Below are 23,578 nucleotides of genomic sequence, written 5' to 3'. Positions count from 1 at the left end.
AGTCAAAATAAGGAATGAAATGAATGCTGTAAATATCTTTTCAAAAAGGACGTGGATAATCAGTGCATATTTCCAAATGCCGGTGATCCCTGGACCGCTTGGCTGGCAATATGTTACAGGTGAACTCTTCCACTACAGTAGCCTTGGTAATAACGGCACAGTCAGTGTCCTCCACATCATGTGTGGCAAACAAATCCTCTGGAATCAACTCCCATAGGCAGGACTTCCACATAGTTAAGAAGGAACATCAGTGTAAAAACAGCAGCTGACCCCAACCATTTTCCTTACAGGTATGTTCTGCACTCAGGAAAACGGCCGCACAGAAAACACACGAAGGAGAAAAAACACATCAGAAAAATGTACAACTGTAGTTTAAAATACTCTGCACATTGTTGGCTTTTTGAAATGTTTTATTTTTATTTCACCTTTATTTAACCAGGTAGGCTAGTTGAGAACACCTTTATTTAACCAGGTAGGCTAGTTGAGAACACCTTTATTTAACCAGGTAGGCTAGTTGAGAACACCTTTATTTAACCAGGTAGGCTTTGAGAACACCTTTATTTAACCTTAGGTAGGTAGTCCAGGTTGAGAACACCTTTATTTAACCAGGTAGGCTAGTTGAGAACACCTTTATTTAACCAGGTAGGCTAGTTGAGAACACCTTTATTTAACCAGGTAGGCTAGTTGAGAACACCTTTATTTAACCAGGTAGGCTAGTTGAGAACACCTTTATTTAACCAGGTAGGCTAGTTGAGAACACCTTTATTTAACCAGGTAGGCTAGTTGAGAACACCTTTATTTAACCAGGTAGGCTAGTTGAGAACACCTTTATTTAACCAGGTAGGCTAGTTGAGAACACCTTTATTTAACCAGGTAGGCTAGTTGAGAACACCTTTATTTAACCAGGTAGGCTAGTTGAGAACACCTTTATTTAACCAGGTAGGCTAGTTGAGAACACCTTTATTTAACCAGGTAGGCTAGTTGAGAACACCTTTATTTAACCAGGTAGGCTAGTTGAGAACACCTTTATTTAACCAGGTAGGCTAGTTCAGAACACCTTTATTTAACCAGGTAGGCTAGTTCAGAACACCTTTATTTAACCAGGTAGGCTAGTTGTTTAACCAGGTAGGCTTAGGTAGGCTACACCTTTTATTTAACCAGGTAGGCTAGTTGAGAACACCTTTATTTAACCAGGTAGGCTAGTTTTCCCCTTCCCGGGCGGTTGGCGCTCGGCGGTAAAGGTCAGAACACCTTTATTTAACCAGGTAGGCTAGTTGAGAACACCTTTATTTAACCAGGTAGGCTAGTTGAGAACACCTTTATTTAACCAGGTAGGCTAGTTGAGAACACCTTTATTTAACCAGGTAGGCTAGTTGAGAACAAGTTCTCATTTACAACTGCGACCTGGCCAAGATAAAGCATAGCAGTGTGGAATGGCTTATGGAATGTACTGTTCTGTGCTAACTAACTGCAGTTATTATTTCATTAAATCATTACATGAGGAAATAGCAACAGGGAAATACACAATGTAGCCAAAGCTAAGATTAGTAGAACTAACCCAAAATAGACCACAGCCAGTCCTTCCAATGGGGGCTAATCAATTATAATGGGTAGAACAAGCAAGGAGGTGGGCCGAGCCAATCAGGAGCTAGCAAGACCCTATTTGAGCGTTCTAGCATGTATTTGCATATTTCTGTTAGGGAACGCCTACTCTGTGCTATAACTAAATTCTCCCTTCGCACTCTGTCTAAACAACTATTAATTTATTTACTTTGGCAAAGGGTCAAATCTGTCTAAAACTTAGTCCATTCTGTTCATAACAGATTCTAGTTTTGGGAACAGAAAATTGCATTGAGATCAAATGTTTCATCGATGAGAAAATGTGCAGAACGTGGCCAAAATCTTCTCCCACTGCCGGCCACTGGGCTTCCTGTCACTACCATATTTGGAGGTGAGTGGAAACGCCAACCGGATGCTTCAGATGTATACATCTGGTGAAACATCATTGTTCTATCTGTGGACTAACCTAGAAAACAGAGGCAGTGGTTCCCAAAAGCTCAACATCTACAACTGTTACGTTGTAGGAAATACCCCCCCGACTGGGTCTGGCAACAGGCAAATGAACAGATACAAACTAGTCCCTGCTGCTATTCTGGGGTTGCTACATCCCACAGGTTCAGAACTTTGAAATGATGAATGATGTGTGTGTGTGTGTGTGTGTGTGTGTGTGTGTGTGTGTGTGTGTGTGTGTGTGTGTGTGTGTGTGTGTGTGTGTGTGTGTGTGTGTGTGTGTGTGTGTGTGTGTGTGTGTGTGTGCGTTGGTGTGACAGAGTGAGAGAGAGACACATAGAGATAGAGAGAGAGTGAGAGAGAGAGAGAGAGAGAGAGAGAGAGAGAGAGAGAGAGAGAGAGAGAGAGAGAGAGAGAGAGAGAGAGAGAGAGAGAGAGAGAGAGGAGAGAGAGAGAGAGTGAGAGAGAGAGAGAGAGAGAGAGAGTGAGAGAGAGATAGAGAGAGAGAGAGAGAGAGAGAGAGAGAGAGAGAGAGAGAGAGAGAGAGAGAGAGAGAGAGAGAGAGAGAGATGGTGTGCGATGAAACTGCGTCTCTAAATCGCAGTGACGCTAAAGCAAAGCAAAACAGCATTCCTATAGCCTGTCAGCCTCCCACTCCTGCATCACCATGTAATGTAGGCAGCCTATGTAGGCTATGCCATGTATCGATCACGATGTCTAGCAACACACGGCTTTAACAAAACCTGATTCCATTCTCATGACAAATGAGATGTTATGTCTGTGATATAACAGAATGACAGAAGGAAATCTGGATAATAAGCTCGTATAATTGTCATCAGGTTGACTGTAAGCTATGTCTGCCTGTGCAGTCTATGGAGAAAAAACTCGATCTGCACTGACTGAATAACACCATGTCCATGAAAATGATGATGTGGTGTGATGGTGGAGACAGAACAGAACAACAGCCCACTAAACGGGGGAAAACACATTTAACGGTTAAACGATCCAATACTCACTCAGTCAGATCTTTGAAACGGATAAAACGTTTCCACCTGCATCATCCTTTAACGAAGTGTCGGATGCAGCTAGCCTCAACGGTAACTAATATTAACCTGCACCGTGTTCTATACTCAGCCTACTGCTGGTTAAAGCTGCAACGGCATCCTTCTGACTGGCGTCAGTTTAGACCAATAGAACGGCGAGAAGGGTCATTCCACCTACACCGTGTTTCTCTTAACCTATGAGGGTAGAGTAAGTGTAAAACATTGTCCAAAAGGCGGGATTTTATTTAGGTTCGAGCTGTCTCTCTAGTGACGGTCTGTCCTGCTTTGACAGCGCTGAAAGTCTTAGAGCCATCCATGCAGGCTATTTGATCCTATTCTACTCTATTATTTAACTTAGCCTAGTTATTTACGGTTCATAATGCTATGTTATGGTATTTCTTCTGTCACATAATTAGTTTAAATGCCAGTAAAGGTGAAATCAGGAAATAATTGAATATTAAAACCATCTCTAAATTATTTGTCTGTAATTATTTCAATGCTCATTCTATGGAAATGAGCTAACAAAGCCCAAAACAGTCTGAAACCATTAGGCTACCTGTGGCATCTCCTTCTATTATATTCTATTCATAATTCATGGTAATGAGGCAAGTAAAAGATGCTATGAGTTTCTATCTATTCGTCGTTCGTTTTATAATAAACCCTGTGACAAAATAGTAGACTCTCACTCTCACCCTCTCTAACTCTCTCTCTCTCTCTCTCTCGGCTAATATAGATCCTTTGCCATAACATGTGTTTTTCATATAATTTTCCTATATATTTTGTACATATTTGTATTCAGATTCAATTAATTTATATTCCTTCTACTATGCAAAAAAGTACCACTAGTCTATTGTAGTTTCGTTTCCTTATAAATATACTTAGTAAATATGGTTAATTTCACAGAAAGATATTCTGTATTTTATAGAATCTATGAATAAATTCCCCTTATTATAAAACCTACAGTGGAAAACATAAATTGCAGCTTGCTGTTGGACATGCGCGTGGTGTAGAACACGAAATATGGCGGCCTGCATCTGATGGCAAATGAAGGATCTGACGCGAATACCTTCTCGAAACTGTGAGTACTCCATTGTTTGTATTTCATGATAACTTCCAGGTATAGTTTATGGAATTTTCGCTCTCATCTAGGCCTACTGGTTTATGTAGGCTATGTACAAACACTGAGAGAGCAGAGATTAAACGTAAACAATGAGTACTACGCCATGAGCTCGGTGTGTATTTTTCATGGCACATTTTGGCTCTTGTAACATATTCCCTGGACTCTACTGCTGCACAGTGGGCGCTATTGGTGTTTACGATGGTCAATTTCTTTCAGAGAAAGAGATCATAATAATAATAATAATTGTGGAGATATGATCGAGGCACATGCTCCATTTCTAAATCGTAGTATTAGTTCCTAGCTGACATCATTGACAGGAACAGAGAGAATGATGAAAAAGGGAAAAGGAAACGCATCACACGCCGATGTTTTATTTATTCAATTGATTGCCAACACACGTTAGTATGTTTTTATTTATACTTTATTGTTTTATTTACACTAGGCTTGCCGTATTTCCCCAAAAACTTATTTGCACAGGGTTGTCTTTGAAAAACAATGAGTCAATCAATAGGCTTTTCTTTATCTAAGAGAATGCTTAACAGTTGTCTATCTATGTACCCATTTTTGCAAGATATATTAATGAATTAAATAAGTATTAACGAAAGATAAACTAAGGGCATATTTTTCTAATTTCTAAACTGCTGTGAGCCTCTTCGGTTAACGCCCACTTCTGAGGAGTGCAGCCACTCGATGTGGACACGCCCCCTACATTCGTTTTACTCGGACACCATTCACCTCACGTCATGTTATACAATGTATCAAATAGAGATTTTATGGTGTAAAAGCAAGGGTTCTTAAAGAGTAGGTAACAAACGTAACCACATGTAACATAAGGATTTGCGTTAGTATACACATGAACAATCCCAATGCAAAGTTACACCTATTTTCGGGAGTTATTACATAAAACAGTTAAGAATTTCCAAAGAATGCCGAAGTCATGTCGGGAAAGGTTTTTCAAGGGTTGTGATGTAATATGGAAGACCCTGCAAGCCAACCTATTCCCTAAAATGTAAACTCCTAAAGGAATAACTTAAAATGTTTAACTTCAAATTAAACCAAATCGTTGGCACTCATGATTACTGGCTTCAATTACTTTCAGCCAACTTACAAGCAAATACTTTATGAATTTATTTTTACAAATAAACTTGCAAGGTTGCTAGCCAACTAACCTAACATTAGCCCTAATGGCCTTCTAAGATTAGCCTTATTAGCCTGCTAACATTAGCCCTACCAGCCAGTAGCTATCAACACCTAGCTTAAAGCTACATTAAAGTAAACCAAAGTCTTGGAAATATATAACACCATACAACCAGTTATCAATGAATGTTAGCTTTATGCAGTTATCATAGCCAGCAAACTAACCAGCCAGCAGCTAAATGTAGCTATTTAGCCAACTAGCTATTAGCCTAGCCAGCCTAGCCAACAACCACGGTTATGGTCGGCAAGCTAGAGCTCTCCTACTGGAGACCAGCTAGAACACAACTAACACGTAACTGCATATGAAAAACTAAGAGAATGCAGAGACTGACATATTGATAGTTGGAGGCCCATCCGATGCAAACACTTTTAAAAGAGTGCAAGCTGAGTTAGCTACCGAAGAGAGGAGAGACGGGCGCTTCATCGGGCCGAAATCCAAAATAGATTTCAGATGTCCGTCAACTAGCGCGCTAGCACTAATCCAAGGTTGGAAAAGTTGCAAAACTCCCATAGCCTACTTCACAGAGAACATGCCAAAAAGTTTAAAAAACAAAAAGGAGAATAGACAAGGTATTACACAATTACAGCAAGCAGGTATGAATTTCTCTGTCGTTTGGAGCCCACGGAAAGAAGGCACCGGTGCCTGCTTGCTAAAAGGTTCCCACCTAGATAACACAGCCCACCCGGATAACACAGCCCACCTAGATAACACAGCCCACCTAGATAACACAGCCACAGTTGTGGAAAAGTACCCAATTGTCATACTTGAGTAAAAGTAAAAATACCCTAATAGAAAATTACTCAAATAGAAAGTCACCCAGTAAAATACTACTTGAGTAAAAGTCTAAAAGTATTTGGTTTTAAGTATCAGAATTAAAAGTATAAATAATTTCAAATTCCTTATATTAAGCAAACTAGACGGAACTATTTCTTCGTTTTTTTATTTTAAATTTACGATTAGCCAGGGGCACACTCCAACACTCTGACATAATTTACAAACAAAGCATGTGTGTTTAGTGAGAGTCCGCCAGATCAGAGGCAGTAGGGATGACCAGGGATGTTCTCTGTTTAGTGAGTCCGCCAGATCAGAGGCAGTAGGGATGACCAGGGATGTTCTCTTGATAAGTGCATGAATTGGACCATTTTCCTGTCTTGCTAAGCATTAAACATGTAAGGAGTACTTTTAGGTGTCAGGGAAAATGTATGGAGTAAAAAGTACAATATTTTCTTTAGGAATGTAGTGAAGTAAAAGTTATCAAAAATATAAATAGTAAAGTACAGATAGCCCAAAAAAGTACTTAAGCAGTAATTAAGTATTTTTACTTAAGTACATTACATCACTGCACAGCCACAAAGTCAGTGAATAGCATGAGGTGTGGCTGACCTTAGCCGGCTTGGGCTGAATTCGCTAGCAGAGTAGATCCTCCATATGACGTTGAGAAATTGTGGTATTTTAGAAGTTATCCGGAAATAAGTTAATAAATATGTAATAACCCCAAAACATGACTATGTTTGTACTGATAGGTAACCAGATTGGAACTACAACTACGTTACTAAGTCTTTGTCCGTGCTGTGTTCTTACCGTGGTGAGTAAAAACTAATGCTTGCTACCCTTTTAAACTTTTTCAGCTCGAGACCCAAATGAGACATTGATGGTCCTCCTGTGACCCAAATCGTCCTCCAACAATCCAAACTAACATAGTGTGTAATAATAGATATACAGTGGAAGTATTCAGCCCCTGGCATGTATCCCATTTTGTTGCCTTACAACCTGGAATTAAAATAGATTTTTGAAAGACTTGACTTAAACAACATGCCCACCACTTTGTAGATTCAAAATATTTTTTTTATTGTGAAATAAACAAGAAATAAGACAAAAAACAGAACTTGAGGGTGCATAACTATTCACCCCCCCCCAACGTCAATACTTTGTAGAGACACCTTTTGCAGCAATTACAGCTGCAAGTCTCTTGCGGTATGTCTCTATACGCTTGGCACATCTAACCACTGGGATTTTTGCACATTCTTCAAGGCAAAACTGCTCAAGCTCCTTCAAGTTGGATGGGTTCCGCTGGTGTACAGCAAAATTTAAGTCATACCACAGATTCTCAATTGGATTGAGGTCTGGGCTTTGACCTCCATCCCAGTCTCAAATCTCTGGAAGACTGAAATAGGTTTCTCTCAACAATTTCCCTGTATTTAGCACCATCCATCATTCCTTCAATTCTGACCAGTTGACCAGGTAATTGGTTGCACCAGATCTTATTTAGGGGCTTCATAGCAAAGAGGGTGAATACATATGCACACACCAATTTTCATTTTTTCATTTGTTTTCTTTTTTTTTAAACAAACGATTTTAAAAAATTTACTTCACTATTTTGGACTATTTTGTGTATGTATTGTCATAGTGTTTGGACTATTTTGTGTATGTATGTCCGGTATGTCACCGGCTTTCTAGCCACCGCCGATCCACTTTTCATTTTCCATTTGTTCTGTCTTTGTCTTATCACACCTGGCTTCACTCAATCAATTGCTTGTTTATTATTTATCCCTAAGTTCCCCATGTTGTATTTGTGAGTGATTGTTTATTGTATTTTCGGTCCGTCATTGTGTGCTCGTAATGTTATTTAGTACATTTGTCATTTTGAGTAAAAGTACGTTGATTACTCATATTTGCTGTCCTGCGCCTGACTCTCTACACCAGCTGCACACAGGACCCTTACAGGGGATGAATACTTTTGCTAGGCACTGTATTCTCATGACTCACCCCTGACATTCCCAGGGCCCCCTTTGGGACCCTACCCATAGTTTAAGAAACCCTATGTTACAGGTTAGTAAAAATAGAACATTTCCTTCCTATGACAACAACAATAGAATAATAATCCCTTAGTGGTGTTTGTGATATTATTCATCTTCTAAATGAAAGAAGTGTATATCAGTACTGTACTGTTTATGATGGACTACTGGTATAGCCATCCCTTTATACATTATAACCTTTTAATATGATGTTATTAAAGTGTCAGTATTATTTAATATGGTATTATTATTGTCAGTATTATTATTGCCAGTAGTATTATTTAGTATGGTATTATTATTGTCAGTATTATTTAGTATGGTATTATTGTCAGTATTATTTAGTATGGTATTATTATTGAGCATGGTATTATTTAGTATGGTATTATTATTTAGTATGGTATTATTATTGTCAGTATTATTTTGTATGGTATTATTAATGTCAGTATTATTTAGTATGGTATTATTTAATATGGTATTATTATTGTTTAGTATGGTATTATTTAGTATGGTATTATTAATGTCAGTATTATTTAGTATGGTATTATTATTTAGTATGGTATTATTATTGTCAGTATTATTTAGTATGGTATTATTATTTAGTATGGTATTATTATTGTCAGTATTATTTCGTATGGTATTATTTAATATGATATTATTGTTTAGTATGGTATTATTTAGTATGGTATTATTAATGTCAGTATTATTCAGTATGGTATTATTGAGTATGGTATTATTTAATATGGTATTATTATTGAGTATGGTATTATTTAATATGGTATTATTATTTTGTATGGTATTATTATTGTCAGTATTATTTAGTATGGTATTATTGTCAGTATTATTTAGTATGGTATTATTATTGTCAGTAGTATTTAGTATGGTATTATTATTTAGTATGGTATTATTGTCAGTATTATTTAGTATGGTATTATTATTTAGTATGGTATTATTATTGTCAGTATTATTTTGTATGGTATTATTAATGTCAGTATTATTTAGTATGGTATTATTTAATATGGTATTATTATTGTTTAGTATGGTATTATTTAGTATGGTATTATTAATGTCAATATTATTCAGTATGGTATCATTGTTGTCAGTATTATTCAGTATGGTATTATTGAGTATGGTATTATTGAGTATGGTATTATTTAATATGGTATTATTATTTAGTATGGTATTATTAATGTCAGTATTATTCAGTATGGTATCATTGTTGTCAGTATTATTGAGTATGGTATTATTATTTAGTATGGTATTATTGTTGTCAGTATTGTTTAGTATGGTATTATTTTGTATGGTATTATTAATGTCAGTATTATTTAGTATGGTATTATTTAGTATGGTATTATTATTGTTTAGTATGGTATTATTTAGTATGGTATTATTAATGTCAGTATTATTCAGTATGGTCTTATTGAGTATGGTATTATTTAATATGGTATTATTATTTAGTATGGTATTATTGTTGTCAGTATTATTTAGTATGGTATTATTATTGTCAGTAGTATTTAGTATGGTATTATTATTGTCAATAGTATGTAGTATGGTATTATTATTGTCAGTATTATTTAGTACGGTATTATTATTGTCAGTATTATTTAGTATGGTAGTATTCATTTCAGTAGTATTTAGTATGGTATTATTATTGTCAGTATTATTTAGTATGGTATTATTATTGTCAGTAGTATTTAGTATGGTATTATTATTTAGTATGGTATTATTATTGTCAGTATTATTTAGTATGGTATTATTAATGTCAGTATTATTTAGTATGGTATTATTTAATATGGTAGTATTATTGTTTAGTATGGTATTATTTAGTATGGTATTATTAATGTCAGTATTATTTAGTATGGTATTATTGAGTATGGTATTATTGAGTATGGTATTATTTAATATGGTATTATTATTTAGTATGGTATTATTAATGTCAGTATTATTCAGTATGGTATCATTGTTGTCAGTATTATTGAGTATGGTATTATTATTTAGTATGGTATTATTGTTGTCAGTATTGTTTAGTATGGTATTATTTTGTATGGTATTGGAGAACAAGAGCACCTCCTCCCAGCTGCCCACTGCACTGAGGCTAGGAAACACGGTCTCCACCGATAAATCCATGATTATCGAAAACTTCAATAAGCACTTCTCAACGGCTGGCCATGCCTTCCGCCTGGCTACTCCAACCTCGGCCAACAGCTCCGCCCCCCCCGTAGTTCCTCACCCAAGCCTCTCCAGGTTCTCCTTTACCCAAATCCAGATAGCAGATGTTCTGAAAGAGCTGCAAAACCTGGACCCGTACAAATCAGCTGGGCTTGACAATCTGGACCCGCTATTTCTGAAACTATCTGCTGCCATTGTCGCAACCCCTATTACCAGCCTGTTCAACCTCTCTTTCATATCGTCTGAGATCCCCAAGGATTGAAAGCTGCCGCAGTCATCCCCCTCTTCAAAGGGGGAGACACCCTGGACCCAAACTGCTATAGACCTATATCCATCCTGCCCTGCCTATCTAAGGTCTTCGAAAGCCAAGTCAACAAACAGGTCACTGACCATCTCGAATCCCACCGTACCTTCTCCGCTGTGCAATCTGGTTTCCGATGGTCACGGGTGCACCTCAGCCACACTCAAGGTACTAAATGATATCATAACCGCCATCGATAAAAGACAGTACTGTGCAGCCGTCTTCATCGACCTCGCCAAGGCTTTCGACTCTGTCAATCACCAAATTCTTATCGGCAGACTCAACAGCCTCGGTTTTTCGGATGACTGCCTTGCCTGGTTCACCAATTACTTTGCAGACAGAGTTCAGTGTGTCAAATCAGAGGGCATGCTGTCCGGTCCTCTGGCAGTCTCTATGGGGGTGCCACAGGGTTCAATTCTCGGGCCGACTCTTTTCTCTGTATATATCAATGATGTTGCTCTTGCTGCAGGCGACTCCTGATCCACCTCTACGCAGACGACACCATTCTATATACTTTCGGCCCGTCATTGGACACTGTGCTATCCAACCTCCAAACGAGCTTCAATGCCATACAGCACTCCTTCCGTGGCCTCCAACTGCTCTTAAACGCGAGTAAAACCAAATGCATGCTTTTCAACCGATACCCGCATGCCCGACTAGCATCACCACCCTGGATGGTTCCAACCTTGAATATGTGGACATCTATAAGTACCTAGGTGTCTGGCTAGACTGCAAACTCTCCTTCCAGACTCACATCAAACATCTCCAATCAAAAATCAAATCCAGAGTCGGCTTTCTATTCCGCAACAAAGCCTCCTTCACTCACGCTGCCAAGCTTACCCTAGTAAAACTGACTATCCTACCGATCCTCGACTTCGGCGATGTCATCTACAAAATGGCTTCCAACACTCTACTCAGCAAACTGGATGCAGTCTATCACAGTGCCATCCGTTTTGTCACTAAAGCACCTTATACCACCCACCACTGCGACTTGTATGCTCTAGTCGGCTGGCCCTCACTACATATTAGACCCACTGGCTCCAGGTCATCTACAAGTCCATGCTAGGTAAAGCTCCGCCTTATCTCAGTTCACTGGTCACGATGGCAACACCCATCCGTAGCACGCGCTCCAGCAGGTGTATCTCACTGATCATCCCTAAAGCCAACACCTCATTTGGCCGCCTTTCGTTCCAGTACTCTGCTGCCTGTGACTGGAACGAATTGCAAATAAGTTGGAGACTTTTATCTCCCTCTCCAACTTCAAACATCAGCTATCCGAGCAGCTAACCGATCGCTGCAGCTGTACATAGTCTATAGGTAAATAGCTCACCCTTTTTCACCTACCTCATTCCCATACTGTTTTTATACTGTTTTTATTTATTTACTTTTCTGCTCTTTTGCACACCAATATCTCTACCTGTACATGCCCATCTGATCATTTATCACTCCAGTGTTAATCTGCAAAATTGTATTATTCGCCTACCTCCTCATGCCTTTTGCACACATTGTATATAGACTGCCCATTTTTTTTTTTTTTTTTTTTCTACTGTGTTATTGACTTGCTAATTGTTTACTCCATGTGTAACTCTGTGTTGTCTGTTCACACTGCTATGCTTTATCTTGGCCAGGTCGCAGTTGCAAATGAGAACTTGTTCTCAACTAGCCTACCTGGTTAAATAAAGGTGAAATAAAAAAATAAAAAAATAAAAAAATATGGTATTATTATTATTTAGTATGGTATTATTAATGTCAGTATTATTCAGTATGTTATTATTAATGTCAGTATTATTTAGTATGGTATTATTATTTAGTATGGTTTTATTAATGTCAGTATTCTTTAGTATGGTATTATTATTTAGTATGGTATTATTAATTTCAGTATTATTTAGTATGGTATTATTGAGTATGGTATTATTTAGTATGGTATTATTATTGTCAGTATTATTTAGTATGGTATTATTGAGTATGGTATTATTTAATATGGTATTATTATTTAGTATGGTATTATTGTTGTCAGTATTATTTAGTATGGTATTATTGAGTATGGTATTATTTAATATGGTATTATTATTTAGTATGGTATTATTATTGTCAGTATTATTTAGTATGGTATTATTGAGTATGGTATTATTTAATATGGTATTATTATTTAGTATGGTATTATTGTTGTCAGTATTATTTAGTATGGTATTATTGAGTATGGTATTATTTAATATGGTATTATTATTTAGTATGGTATTATTAATGTCAGTATTATTCAGTATGGTATTATTAATGTCAGTATTATTTAGTATGGTATTATTAATTTCAGTATTATTTAGTATGGTATTATTAATTTCAGTATTATTTAGTATGGTATTATTATTGTCAGTATTATTTAGTATGGTATTATTATTTAGTATGGTATTATTAATTTCAGTATTATTTAGTATGGTATTATTGAGTATGGTATTATTTAATATGGTATTATTATTTAGTATGGTATTATTATTGTCAGTATTATTTAGTATGGTATTATTTAATATGGTATTATTATTTAATATGGTATTATTAATTTCAGTATTATTTAGTATGGTATTATTGAGTATGGTATTATTTAGTATGGTATTATTAATTTCAGTATTATTTAGTATGGTATTATTATTTAGTATGGTATTATTATTGTCAGTATTATTTAGTATGGCATTATTATTTAGTATGGCATTATTATTGTCAGTATTATTTAGTATGGTATTATTATTTAGTATGGTATTATTATTGTCAGTATTATTTAGTATGGCATTATTATTGTCAGTATTATTTAGTATGGTATTATTATTTAGTATGGTATTATTATTGTCAGTATTATTTAGTATGGCATTATTATTGTCAGTATTATTTAGTATGGTATTATTATTGTCAGTATTATTTAGTATGGTATTATTATTGTCAGTATTATTTAGTATGGTATTATTATTTAGTATGGTATTATTCATTTCAGTATTATTTAGTATGGTATTATTATTGTCAGTATTATTTAGTATGGTATTATTCATTTCAGTATTATTTAGTATGGTATTATTATTGTCAGTATTATTTAGTATGGTAGTATTATTGTGGTTCCCCCCCAAGCTAAGGAACAGTGTCAGATGCTCTCTCTGACCCTCCAAGATGCATGGACATTACACACAGATATTACTATATATATTATTTTGGTTTAGGATCAGGTTGTCGGTGATCTTCTCCTGGGCATTTCCATTTTAAAAAGGACCCATGAGCGCCAACACGTGAAGTTCATAGTAGCATGTCAAATGAAAGCTAAGAGTCTATATATATATATATTTTTTTGTTGTTGTTGAATTAAGGCATATATACATTCTTCAACCATTTTCCATCCTATAAATGTGTAATAATCAAAGGCTTTGATTTCTGGTCAAACAGATGGAAAAGGGGTCTTAGAAAACATCTATCAGGAAAAGTCCAAAGAAGTATCAGAAATACATCAAAACACAGTCATATTGAAGTAAAGACCCCTGCCAACTAATATCAACACCTAGATTTAGTTTTGGAGACTTGCCTTCTGTACATTTAAGAAACATTGCCTTGTGCCCTTCCCACTGGGAATATCTAGTCTTGATTTACATTTGGTTGAGTTGTCAACTAACATGAATTCAACTAAAAATGTAGGTTCAAAGTTGGGTAAAAAAACAAAATGGTGATAACTTTTTGCAGATCTAATCAGTTTTCCACGCTGATTCAATGTCATCACTTAATTATAACGTTTTGTTTAAATGACATGGGAACAATGTTGAGGAAACCAACTTTTGCCCAGTGGGTTCTAATTCCGTTACCAAAAACCCACATCTTTTAAGATAAAAGTTCACAACGGAATTACCAAAAAATCTGTAACGGAATTACTGCAATTGAATTATGAATTATAATTATAAATCCTAGTAGTCACTAACCAGTTGGGACACCTGCTTATGTCATTCCTTCCTCTGGTTTACTGTTGTTAAGCTCATTACTCTCTTCTGCCATCTGGTGGTCAAAGCAAGACAGTGAAGACCAAGATAACATTTTTCTCTCTCTCTCCAGTTAATTCCATCTCTCCTTACTGATACCTACCTACTAGGGCTGGGTATTACCAGGGACCTTACCAAAATTATGTTAACAGATGTAAATCCACTTCACCTACTGTAGTTCAACGACCAACTTTAAAAATTTTTTTTATCAAGGTGTGATGTCATAGGCATAGCTGACACCCCCATTCTTTCTGCAGACATCTTTGAATCTTAATTCGGAGCAGATATTTAAGAGTTTTGGAAAACATGGTCGCATAACAAACTGAGGGAGATTTTACCGTAAGTCTGGAGTCAAAAGTGTAATTCCGTTATTGTGGAATTGCCCTCCTCTAGTAATAAGGAACCAGACCTAACTAAAACACCAGCACTTCCTCTCCTGTTGTTAAGTGGGGACATCTCCACTCCTTTCTGTCCTGGGGGCGTGGCCCTCCTGAATGGAACGCGGCCTCGACCAGTGAGCAGAGACACATCGTCTGTCTGTTAATGAGAGGTTCTGGAATCCTTTTCATGTTAGAGTTCTTGACTCCCCCAGACAGACTCCCCCAGATGTACATTGCTTAATGGCCTTTTACGGAGGCTAGGAATCTTTATGGCTGGGGCAAGCTCACTGAGATCCACATCTAAGAAGGGGAGGGAGGAAGGGAGCGAGAGAGAGAGAGAGAGAGAGGGGGCTGGGAAGAGAGGGGCTGGGGAGAGGGACAGAGAGCTGTTACACTGCAAAACCTAAACCTGACATTTTTGTTGGCTCAGGAGAGATGTTGATAGAGAGAGAATTTCTTCATCTGTTTCCATCACATGGATTTCATTGGGACTTCACTGGTTAGATGGATGTTTTCTCACCTTGAGCGTCCTCTTTGGTGATTGGTTTCATCTTGACAATGTAAGATATCCGTAGAACCAGAGTGGTCTAGGCTCCATTGCTCATTGTTACCTACCTAAAAACAGTCTTATCTAGTTGGCTCTGTGGGCACATTTCCTTTCCTGCCTGTGTGTTATTGTTACCTTGCACTGGGAGAATGATTTGATTGGATGTGCACTACATTTGAACAGGTTCTTATTGTTAGACAACATCAGTTATTAGTCTGTCTGTCTGTCTGTCTGTCTGTCTGTCTGTCTGTCTGTCTGTCTGTCTGTCTGTCTGTCTGTCTGGGGGCTTCAGCCTGGGTCATGTTGTTATTCTGTCTGTCTGGAGGCTTCAGTCTTCAGCCTGGGTCATGTTATTATTCTGTCTGTCTGTCTGTCTGTCTGTCTGTCTGTCTGTCTGTCTGTCTGTCTGTCTGTCTGTCTGTCTGTCTGTCTGTCTGTCTGTACTGTCTGTACTGTCTGGGGGCTTCAGCCTGGGTCATGTTGTTATTCTGTCTGGGTGCTTCAGCCTGGGTCATGTTATTATTCTGTCCGGAGGCTTCAGTCTTCAGCCTGGGTCATGTTATTATTCTGTCTGGAGGCTTCAGTCTTCAGCCTGGGTCATGTTGTTATTCTGTCTGTCTGTCTGGGTCATGTTATTATAATAATAATAATAATATATTCTGTCTGTCTGGGGGCTTCAGTCTTCAGCCTGGGTCATGTTGTTATTCTGTCTGTCTGGAGGCTTCAGTCTTCAGCCTGGGTCATGTTATTATTCTGTCTGGGGGCTTCAGTCTTCAGCCTGGGTCATGTTATTATTCTGTCTGGAGGCTTCAGTCTTCAGCCTGGGTCATGTTATTATTCTGTCTGTCTGGGGGCTTCAGTCTTCAGCCTGGGTCATGTTGTTATTCTGTCTGTCTGGAGGCTTGAGTCTTCAGCCTGGGTCATGTTGTTATTCTGTCTGTCTGTCTGGGTCATGTTATTATTCTGTCTGTCTGGGGGCTTCAGTCTTCAGCCTGGGTCATGTTATTATTCTGTCTGGAGGCTTCAGTCTTCAGCCTGGGTCATGTTATTATTCTGTCTGGAGGCTTCAGTCTTCAGCCTGGGTCATGTTATTATTCTGTCTGGAGGCTTCAGACTTCAGCCTGGGTCATGTTATTATTCTGTCTGTCTGGGGGCTTCAGTCTTCAGCCTGGGTCATGTTGTTATTCTGTCTGTCTGTCTGGGTCATGTTATTATTCTGTCTGTCTGGGGGCTTCAGTCTTCAGCCTGGGTCATGTTATTATTCTGTCTGGAGGCTTCAGTCTTCAGCCTGGGTCATGTTATTATTCTGTCTGGGGGCTTCAGTATTCAGCCTGGGTCATGTTATTATTCTGTCTGGGGGCTTCAGTATTCAGCCTGGGTCATGTTATTATTCTGTCTGTCTGGAGGCTTCAGCCTGGGTCATGTTATTATTCTGTCTGGGGGCTTCAGTATTCAGCCTGGGTCATGTTATTATTCTGTCTGGGGGCTTCAGTATTCAGCCTGGGTCATGTTATTATTCTGTCTGGAGGCTTCAGTCTTCAGCCTGGGTCATGTTGTTATTCTGTCTGTCTGTCTGGGTCATGTTATTATTCTGTCTGTCTGGGGGCTTCAGTCTTCAGCCTGGGTCATGTTATTATTCTGTCTGGAGGCTTCAGTCTTCAGCCTGGGTCATGTTATTATTCTGTCTGTCTGGGGGCTTCAGTCTTCAGCCTGGGTCATGTTATTATTCTGTCTGGAGGCTTCAGTCTTCAGCCTGGGTCATGTTATTATTCTGTCTGGGGGCTTCAGTATTCAGCCTGGGTCATGTTATTATTCTGTCTGGGGGCTTCAGTATTCAGCCTGGGTCATGTTATTATTCTGTCCGGAGGCTTCAGTCTTCAGCCTGGGTCATGTTATTATTCTGTCTGTCTGGGGGCTTCAGTCTTCAGCCTGGGTCATGTTATTATTCTGTCTGGAGGCTTCAGTCTTCAGCCTGGGTCATGTTGTTATTCTGTCTGTCTGGGGGCTTCAGTCTTCAGCCTGGGTCATGTTGTTATTCTGTCTGTCTGGGTCATGTTATTATTCTGTCTGTCTGGGGGCTTCAGTCTTCAGCCTGGGTCATGTTATTATTCTGTCTGTCTGGGGGCTTCAGTCTTCAGCCTGGGTCATGTTATTATTCTGTCTGGAGGCTTCAGTCTTCAGCCTGGGTCATGTTATTATTCTGTCTGGATGCTTCAGTCTTCAGCCTGAGTCATGTTATTATTCTGTCTGTCTGGGGGCTTCAGTCTTCAGCCTGGGTCATGTTGTTATTCTGTCTGTCTGGAGGCTTCAGTCTTCAGCCTGGGTCATGTTGTTATTCTGTCTGTCTGTCTGTCTGTCTGTCTGGGTCATGTTATTATTCTGTCTGTCTGGGGGCTTCAGTCTTCAGCCTGGGTCATGTTATTATTCTGTCTGGGGGCTTCAGTATTCAGCCTGGGTCATGTTATTATTCCGTCTGGGGGCTTCAGTATTCAGCCTGGGTCATGTTATTATTCTGTCTGGGGGCTTCAGTATTCAGCCTGGGTCATGTTATTATTCTGTCTGGGGGCTTCAGTATTCAGCCTGGGTCATGTTATTATTCTGTCTGGGGGCTTCAGTATTCAGCCTGGGTCATGTTATTATTCTGTCTGTCTGAGGGCTTCAGTATTCAGCCTGGGTCATGTTATTATTCTGTCTGGGGGCTTCAGTATTCAGCCTGGGTCATGTTATTATTCTGTCTGGGGGCTTCAGTATTCAGCCTGGGTCATGTTATTATTCTGTCTGGGGGCTTCAGTATTCAGCCTGGGTCATGTTATTATTCTGTCTGGGGGCTTCAGTATTCAGCCTGGGTCATGTTATTATTCTGTCTGTCTGGGGCTTCAGTCTTCAGCCTGGGTCATGTTGTTATTCTGTCTGTCTGTCTGGGTCATGTTGTTATTCTGTCTGTCTGGGGGATTCAGTCTTCAGCCTGGGTCATGTTGTTATTCTGTCTGTCTGGGGGCTTCAGTATTCAGCCTGGGTCATGTTATTATTCTGTCTGGGGGCTTCAGTATTCAGCCTGGGTCATGTTATTATTCTGTCTGGGGGCTTCAGTATTCAGCCTGGGTCATGTTATTTGTAGAAAAAAGGTCATGTCTGTTTTTGTCTATACATTGAACGGATCTTCCTTTCGTCTGCCTCCTTGTCACTACTTTGGCTGTGACTAAAAGCATGTGGGTAGAAGTTGTTCAAGGAGTCCTAACTCATCTGTATGGGCTGGTACAAGAGCGTGGACCCCAGTCTTACTGTACTTTGGATAAAAGTGTCTGCTTACACGGCACGTATTACTGAACCGTCTACACACATGACAGCTGTGACCTCATCACTTCTCCAGATACTCTTTGATCTTCAGAAGCCTGCAATGTTCCGGAGGCCCAGTCAATTATTACTGTCTGTCAGTGATGAAATCCACTTGTGGTTTTCATTCCCTCAGAATGCGTTCGTGGTGATTAACGCTGATCCATTTTCTTCTGTGTCCTGGTCCCAGCTTCTGCTGCTTTAGTTGCTGTGACAATGAAGATGATCAAAAATTCCCCTCCATTTCAGTCGTTGCTGCTCGATATTTCTCCAATAGATGTTTCTTTGTGTGTACTCCTGCTGAAACAAGCTGTGGATATAGATTTTTTTGCCTGCTGTACCAACCTAGAACGAGGGGCCCCGCCTAACTCTACTTGTCTCCCTTGTTTATAAAGGTATCTTGACCTCAATGGGACTTCCTGGTTAAATAAAGGTTAAGAAAAAACATGCATTGGGATTTCCTGGTTAAATAAAGGTTAACAAATACATGTCTCTCTCTGTGTATCTGCTCTAGGAGCTCAGCACCGCGTCGGTAGTGGCACATTGACCAGTCTGTGGTCTCCTCACCTGGCACCTGGTGGTGTAGTGGCACATTGACCAGTCTGTGGTCTCCTCACCTGGCACCTGGTGGTGTAGTGGCACATTGACCAGTCTGTGGTCTCCTCACCTGGCACCTGGTGGTGTAGTGGCACATTGACCAGTCTGTGGTCTCCTCACCTGGCACCTGGTGGTGTAGTGGCACATTGACCAGTCTGTGGTCTCCTCACCTGGCACCTGGTGGTACCATCGGTCACAATGGGCCGAACACCTCAGAAAGGTCAGCACTTTTTTTTAATGCTTTGTGTTGGGATTGGTTCTATTATTTTCTATTCTACTCTAAAGTGTATTCATAAGAGGTTGAATTGTCTCCTTTTCAGAGCCAAAAGAAGAGAGGAGGGAGAAACCTGAGAGAAGTAACCCCTCTCCGGGAACCGGCCCCCCCTCTCTGGATAAATCTAATGGTATTAAACACGTTTCCTGCAATGTTCCTCTCTGTCACAATGTAGCGGAACCTACGACTGTCAGATAGTATGAACTTTGCCCTTTTGTTTCGCCAGAACCCTTCAGTTGGGAGGAGTACCTTAAGGAAACGTCATCCACAGCCGCTTCTCCCAGCTGTTTCAGACAGGTAGATATGACCCAGTAACTACAACACTAAGGACTGCTTTAGGACAGGTAGATATGACCCAGTAACTATAACACTAAGGACTGCTTTAGGACAGGTAGATATGACCCAGTAACTACAACACTAAGGACTGATTTAGGGCAGGTAGATATGACCCAGTAACTACAACACTAAGGACTGCTTTAGGACAGGTAGATATGACCCAGTAACTACAACACTAAGGACTGCTTTAGGACAGGTAGATATGACCCAGTAACTACAACACTAAGGGCTGCTTTAGGACAGGTAGATATGACCCAGTAACTACAACACTAAGGACTGCTTTAGGACAGGTAGATATGACCCAGTAACTACAACACTAAGGGCTGCTTTAGGACAGGTAGATATGACCCAGTAACTACAACACTAAGGGCTGCTTTAGGACAGGTAGATATGACCCAGTAACTACAACACTAAGGACTGCTTTAGGACAGGTAGATATGACCCAGTAACTACAACACTAAGGACTGCTTTAGGACAGGTAGATATGACCCAGTAACTACAACACTAAGGACTGCTTTAGGACAGGTAGATATGACCCAGTAACTACAACACTAAGGGCTGCTTTAGGACAGGTAGATATGACCCAGTAACTACAACACTAAGGGCTGCTTTAGGACAGGTATATATGACCCAGTAACTACAACACTAAGGGCTGCTTTAGGACAGGTAGATATGACCCAGTAACTACAACACTAAGGGCTGCTTTAGGACAGGTAGATATGACCCAGTAACTACAACACTAAGTGCTGCTTTGGGACAGATAGATATGACCCTGTAACTATTCCTAGATCTGAGAGGATTGGAAAAGGTCAACAATTTGGTAACAATAGGTTTAGATAAAACTCTGCCTAACATAACAATAGGTTTAGATAAAACTCTGCCTAACATAACATTAGGTTTAGATAAAACTCTGCCTAACATAACATTAGGTTTAGATAAAACTCTGCCTAACATAACATTAGGTTTAGATAAAACTCTGCCTAACATAACATTAGGTTGAGATAAAACTCTGCCTAACATAACATTAGGTTGAGATAAAACTCTGCCTAACATAACATTAGGTTGAGATAAAACTCTGCCTAACATAACAATAGGTTTAGATAAAACTCTGCCTAACATAACATTAGGTTGAGATAAAACTCTGCCTAACATAACATTAGGTTTAGATAGGGAAAGGGGGATACCTAGTCAGTTGTACAACTGAATGCATTCAACTGAAATGTGTCTTCCGCATTTAACCCAACCCTTCTGAATCAGAGAGGTGCGGAGGGCCGACCTTAATCCACATCCACTTCTTTGGCGGCCGGGGAACAGTGGGTTAACTTCCTTGTTCAGGGGCAGAATGACAGATCTTTTTTCTCTTCCAGTTACTGGCCCAACGCTCTTAACCACTAGTCTACCTACCGCCCCATATAAGCAGATCATTCCGTTATTGACTGATCCATTGCCCTCCTGTCTCCCCCAGTCCCGTTTCCCTCCCAGTAATGACTTCAAGGCTGGTATGAAGCTGGAAGCCCACGACCCTCGGAACAACACGTCCATCTGCATCGCCACGGTGATGGGTATGATGGGTACACGTCTGCGTCTCCGTCTGGACGGGAGTGACAACACCAACGATTTCTGGAGACTGGTGGACTCCTCAGACATCCAGCCTATAGGGACGTGTGAGAGGAGAGGAGACATGCTACAGCCACCTCTGGGTAAGGCTACATAGAGAGATATGACATGCTACAGCCACCTCTGGGTAAGGCTACATAGAGAGATATGACATGCTACAGCCACCTCTGGGTAAGGCTACATAGAGAGATATGACATGCTACAGCCACCTCTGGGTAAGGCTACATAGAGAGATATGACATGCTACAGCCACCTCTGGGTAAGGCTACATAGAGAGATATGACATGCTACAGCCACCTCTGGGTAAGGCTACATAAGATATACATGTTACAGCCACCTCTGCTTATACATATAGATATATTTATTATAACATCCAGCCTAACACAACATATTATAACATAACAGCCACCTCTGGGTAACTAACATAGAGAGATAAAATGCTAACCACCTCTATTGCTAACATAAGAGATATGACATATAACATATTATAACATCTCATATAGCATATTATAACATATTATAACATAACATATAGCATATTATAACATAACATATTATAACATCTCATATAGCATATTATAACATAACATATTTTAACATATTACAACATAACATATTATAACATATTATAACATAACACATTATAACATAGTATAACATATTATAACATAGTTTAACATATTATAACATAACATATTATAACATAACATATTATAACATAGTTTAACATATTATAACATAACATATTATAACATAGTATAACATATTATAACATAGTTTAACATATTATAACATAACACATTATAACATAGTATAACATATTATCGCTTTTAACACATTATAACATAACACATTATAACATAACATATTATAACATATCATATAGCATATTATAACAACATATTATAACATAACATATTATAACATAACATATTATAACATATCATATTATAACATATCATATAGCATATTATAACAACATATTATAACAGTATTACATAACATATTATAAAATAACATATAGCATATTATAACAACATATTATAACATAACACATTATAACATATTATAGCGTAACACATTATAACATATAGTGTAACACATTATAACACATTAACACATTATAGCGTATTATAGCATAACACATTATAACACATTACAACACATTATAACACATTATAACATATTATAACACATAACATAACACATTATAACACATAACATATATGAGATGTTTATAATGTGTTATAATATGTTATATTATAACACATTATAAACATCTCATATAGCATATTATTACATAACATATTATAACATATTACAACATAACATATTATAACATATTATAACATATTATAACATATAGCATATTATAACAACATATTATAATATAACATATAACATATAGCATATTATAACACATTATAGCATAACACATTATAACACATAACATATTATAGTATAACACATTATAACATATTATAGCGTAACACATTATAACACATTATAACATATTATAACATATTTTAATAACATTATAACATATTATAACATATTATAACACATAAGATATTATAGCGTAACACATTATAACACATAACACATTATAACATATTATAGCGTAACACATTATAACACATTATAACACATTATAACATATTATAACACATTATAACACATTATAACATATTATAACATATTATAACATATTATAACACATTATAACATATTATAACATATTATAACATATTATAGCACATTATAACATAACATATTATAATATAATGTATAACATATAACATATTATAACATATTATAGCATAACACATTATAACACATAACATATATTATAACACATTA

The 23,578-nt window shown here is 38.1% G+C and overlaps 2 protein-coding genes across 9 annotated transcripts in view; one reads left to right on the top strand and one right to left on the bottom strand.

The window, feature by feature from the left end:
• cdkl5 (cyclin-dependent kinase-like 5) overlaps positions 1–3,179 on the bottom strand; it is a 108,535-nt gene extending 105,356 nt beyond the window's left edge. For all 5 annotated transcript variants that reach the window (XM_052500086.1, XM_052500091.1, XM_052500090.1 and 2 more), the window contains exon 1: positions 3,027–3,179. The gene's annotated coding sequence lies outside the window, so the exon portion shown is untranslated. The remainder of the gene's footprint in view (positions 1–3,026) is intronic.
• An 844-nt stretch (positions 3,180–4,023) lies between these two features.
• The window catches only part of scml2 (Scm polycomb group protein like 2), an 86,282-nt gene continuing 66,727 nt past the window's right edge, over positions 4,024–23,578 (top strand). For 2 of the 4 annotated variants that reach the window (XM_052500084.1, XM_052500081.1), the window contains exons 1-6: positions 4,040–4,131; positions 6,895–6,956; positions 19,409–19,711; positions 19,812–19,895; positions 19,992–20,062; positions 21,567–21,801. In XM_052500084.1, coding sequence (XP_052356044.1) covers positions 19,690–19,711; positions 19,812–19,895; positions 19,992–20,062; positions 21,567–21,801 — 412 coding nt within the window. In that variant the 5' untranslated portion in view covers positions 4,040–4,131; positions 6,895–6,956; positions 19,409–19,689. Of the gene's footprint in view, positions 4,132–6,894; positions 6,957–15,426; positions 15,575–19,408; positions 19,712–19,811; positions 19,896–19,991; positions 20,063–21,566; positions 21,802–23,578 lie in introns of those variants that run through there. The other 2 variants (XM_052500082.1, XM_052500083.1) reach the window with 2 other exon arrangements.

The sequence above is a fragment of the Oncorhynchus keta genome, chromosome 37 (assembly GCF_023373465.1).
Source record: "Oncorhynchus keta strain PuntledgeMale-10-30-2019 chromosome 37, Oket_V2, whole genome shotgun sequence".
NCBI lineage: Eukaryota > Metazoa > Chordata > Actinopteri > Salmoniformes > Salmonidae > Oncorhynchus > Oncorhynchus keta.
This window is presented reverse-complemented; position numbering and strand designations above follow the sequence as displayed.